General features: G+C 36.4%; 1 protein-coding gene across 1 annotated transcript in view; it reads right to left on the minus strand.

Annotated features, from left to right (window-relative positions):
- The window catches only part of LOC127837371 (target of rapamycin complex 2 subunit MAPKAP1-like), a 57,736-nt gene that overhangs the window by 54,009 nt on the left and 141 nt on the right, over positions 1 to 3,586 (minus strand). Inside the window, exons 2-4 of the mRNA XM_052364360.1 lie at positions 1,111 to 1,248; positions 659 to 744; positions 20 to 136 (exon numbers count right to left, since the gene is read on the minus strand). Coding sequence (XP_052220320.1) covers positions 20 to 136; positions 659 to 744; positions 1,111 to 1,226 — 319 coding nt within the window. The 5' untranslated portion in view covers positions 1,227 to 1,248. The remainder of the gene's footprint in view (positions 1 to 19; positions 137 to 658; positions 745 to 1,110; positions 1,249 to 3,586) is intronic.

A 3,586-nucleotide genomic window follows, 5' to 3' on the forward strand; every position in this document is an offset into this window, starting at 1 on the left:
ATTTTTTCCTGAGACCTACCACTGTACACTGTGTTACTATCCTTCCAAGTGATGCTCTTGGCCCTAGACTGGCTCCTCTTCTCCTTTTTCATTCTTTCCAGACGCTGGGATGTATTGGAGCGACGCCTGTGTGCACCTGAAAAATAAAACACAATAAAGCAAGGAAGGCAATAACCAATGACCTTTCAAAGCAAGGGAGGTAACAAACTTATGTTTTAAAGCAAGGGATGTAACAACTGATGTGTCAAAGCAAGAGAGGTACCAACTGATGTTTAAAAGAAAGGTTAGTAACAACTTATGTTTCAAAGCAAGGGAGGTAACAACTGATGCAGCATAGCAAGGGAGGCAACTGATGTTCAAAGCAAGGGAAGCAACTGATGATTCAAAGCAAGTGAGGTAACTGAGGTTTCAAAGAAAGGCAGGCAACTCATGTTTCAAATAAGGGATGCAACTGATATTGCAAGCAAGGGAGGCAATTAATGTTTCACAGCAAGGGAGGTAACTGATGTTGCAAAGAAAGGAACGCAACTGATGCTTCAAAGCAAGGGAGGAGACTCATGTTTCAAAGCAAGGGAGGTAACAACTGATGTTTCAAAACAAGGGAGATAACAACTGATGTTTCAAAACAAGTGAGGTAACAACTGATCATGAGGCATACCATAATCCATGTCAGGCAGAATGTCATAAGAGTGAGAAAGTTCATTTTCTGACGACTCCATTCCACTGTCACTTGTGTAGCCATTCCTGGAAAATGGAAAATTCACATATGACAGAATACCCACAAATTAACATATAAATTGAATGCAAAAACATCAATTAAAATGAACAGTAAATTATTTCCTTTTTGAAAATGAATAGAGGTTATGAATAAAGGAACATTGAATATTGCTTCAATACATTTATGTAGACAGTGATATGAAACATTTAATACTGGCGTTTGACTTAAAAATTCCTGAAAATTGTAAGATCAGGATATCAGACTGTCCACCATTTTAAGAAGCATCCTCTACCTTTTGTGATTTTCGTTCTTAACCAATCACCATTCAACGCTATTTTAACTTGAACCCCATGGCTACTCCTCGTTTTTTTTATCAAATCCTTGTCCCATACCTGTTTTTGTCATCATCGAGGGTAATAATCATTTCACACATTCCGGTATCATCGCTTGTAATGAAAGAGTTTCTTATATGGGAAATAAGAAAGGCCTTGTTGTCCATCATCGCCATGGTTGAGGCTGGAGAGAACCTTCTGAAATTGTAAGGCAAAAAAGTATATAAAGGAACACACTGACATTTTAATTCAAAACTAAATCTTGTCCACCGAAATAACTAATACTGCCAACCCAGTTTCACCATAATTCTTTCTAACAATTAACTTGCCAGCCCAGGTAAACATGAAACGGTGAAACCAGATTTACTTGTCCAAACAAAAGGCAACTGCCATTTAATAATGTGTAATTTGATTCAAATCAATGTTAATTGCGTAAAGTTAAAAAAGTTTGTTCTACAAACTTATAACATTTTATGTAGACGGAATTACCTAGAACAGACAGTTCTCGTGATTTTAATAGCCCTGCCTGCAGGACCATACTAATCTAACTGCAACTAATGAAAAGGTATATTAGGGGTTACATTACCAACAGATATCATGTCATGATTTGTCTCACCGCAAATATAAAAGGAGTGTTCAGTTTAAACCTGTTTACATAAGCGTGATTGTGTGGAAACACAAGGCTAATTTAGTTTTTTCCTGCATAAAATACTGTAACGTGTTTACTATTTCTTCAGGATATATACAATGGCAACTCACACCAGTGGCATTTTTTTTAAACACAGATTTTATTGTGGCTTTCCTTATCCCTTTGATTAGATACTCAATTTCCACAATTTTAACTGGGATCAATGAATATTTACACTATTAATGATTTATAATGATTGTATTATTCTAATAATGAACATTTAATCACTATAAAAGCCGGTTTTGTATGCCATGTGTTTTCTTGAATGTCTTCAATCACTTGGTTGACCCAGGTCACCTAAGGTGTCTTGGGATGACTTGGGTCACCTACAGTTACTTGAGTGACTTAGGTCACCTCAGGTGTCTTCGGTCACCCTAGGTGTCTTGGGTGACTTGGGTCACCTAGGGTGTCTTGGGTGACTTGGGTCACCTAGGGTGTCTTGGGTCACCTCGTGTGTCTTACACCTATGGCAATGAGCCTGCAGTGTCTCTTGTTTGCATTATGCAAGGAGGACTATCGGTCAGTGTAGTACAAGCGATTATAAGTAGCTTGACATATTCTGGCTGACCTAGGAGACCTGACACATGCACTGTCTAATATTACCAAAGGAAACCTGTGACCTGGACTAATATATGAGTCTGTAGGCTACCCAGCAAGCTATGGTATATGGCCTCTTATTACTGCAACGTATTAAACGTTGTGATTTGTTCGGCAATCAAACGCAGACTGCCTGCTCCCAGAAGAGCAGCACTTTATATACTAATAATTCCATGACCCGCTTGTTAAAGACATAACCCTATTTCATTTCATGAAAACACAACCCAACCGTTTCAGTCATTGTAGTATACTGCTTCTATATTCTGTAATAAGATAAGATAAGATTTATTTTGAGTCGGCAAGACATAAATAGACAATATAAGCCATTAAGGCTTTTAAACCGACTAATACGTTATACGTAGTGTGGATGTTTATAGCCAAATTGTATTATTAGATCATTTAAGTTTTGTGTTCCATTTTCTCTGTCAGCACTTTTACACCTTTTCTTTTTATGGTAGGTTAGGCCCCTTCCTTGGGTCAAGATCAGCTTTCTTTCACTCAGCTCTTAATTTTTAATGTATAGTACTGATATTATATTTCTGCTTACATTTTAATAATGTCCTATAGGAATACTGCTTTAATTATGCTTTTAGTGTGTTTTAGTACAATAACTATTTCTTATGTATGCTATGTATTAATGATGTGTTGCAATTTGCTACTATTTGTTAGGTCGGTCAAAAGCTATAAATAGCTTATGTTATATAGTTATATACATATTATTTCATACCGACAGTAAATAACTTTTGATTTGATTTAATTTGAACAGTTTTAGTACGTGTTCTAAGTAAACATGATGATTGTTTGAATAATTAAACAAACTAACGACTGCATTACTATCTGGATGAAAGAAATTATTTGATGACCAGTCCACAAAGAGGTTTAGTTGCAATATTCTACTTCCCAGTTGTAGTTTGTACATTTAAGTACTCAAATGCTCGAAATAACTGCACTAAAGCCAGTAAAGGTGGCAGGCGGAGAACTTAAATAAACAGTTACACAACTCAATTGACAGTCCTGTGTTCTACCAACTGAGCAAACCATGCCTGGTGATTCTCATTGTTGCAAGGGTGACATATACAGAAACATTAATCGACAAGGACGTCTTTGCTTTCCATTTTTTTAATTTACCTTTTTTGACAGATAATTATTGTGCAGTGTAACCCAGTACTATTGTCGCGAAAACTTATTATTGGGCTACACAAATAAACTCTGTCAAGCAAAAGGTTTTAAAGCTTAAAAAGAAACACATTG

This window comes from Dreissena polymorpha, chromosome 7 (genome assembly GCF_020536995.1).
Source record: "Dreissena polymorpha isolate Duluth1 chromosome 7, UMN_Dpol_1.0, whole genome shotgun sequence".
Lineage (NCBI taxonomy): Eukaryota > Metazoa > Mollusca > Bivalvia > Myida > Dreissenidae > Dreissena > Dreissena polymorpha.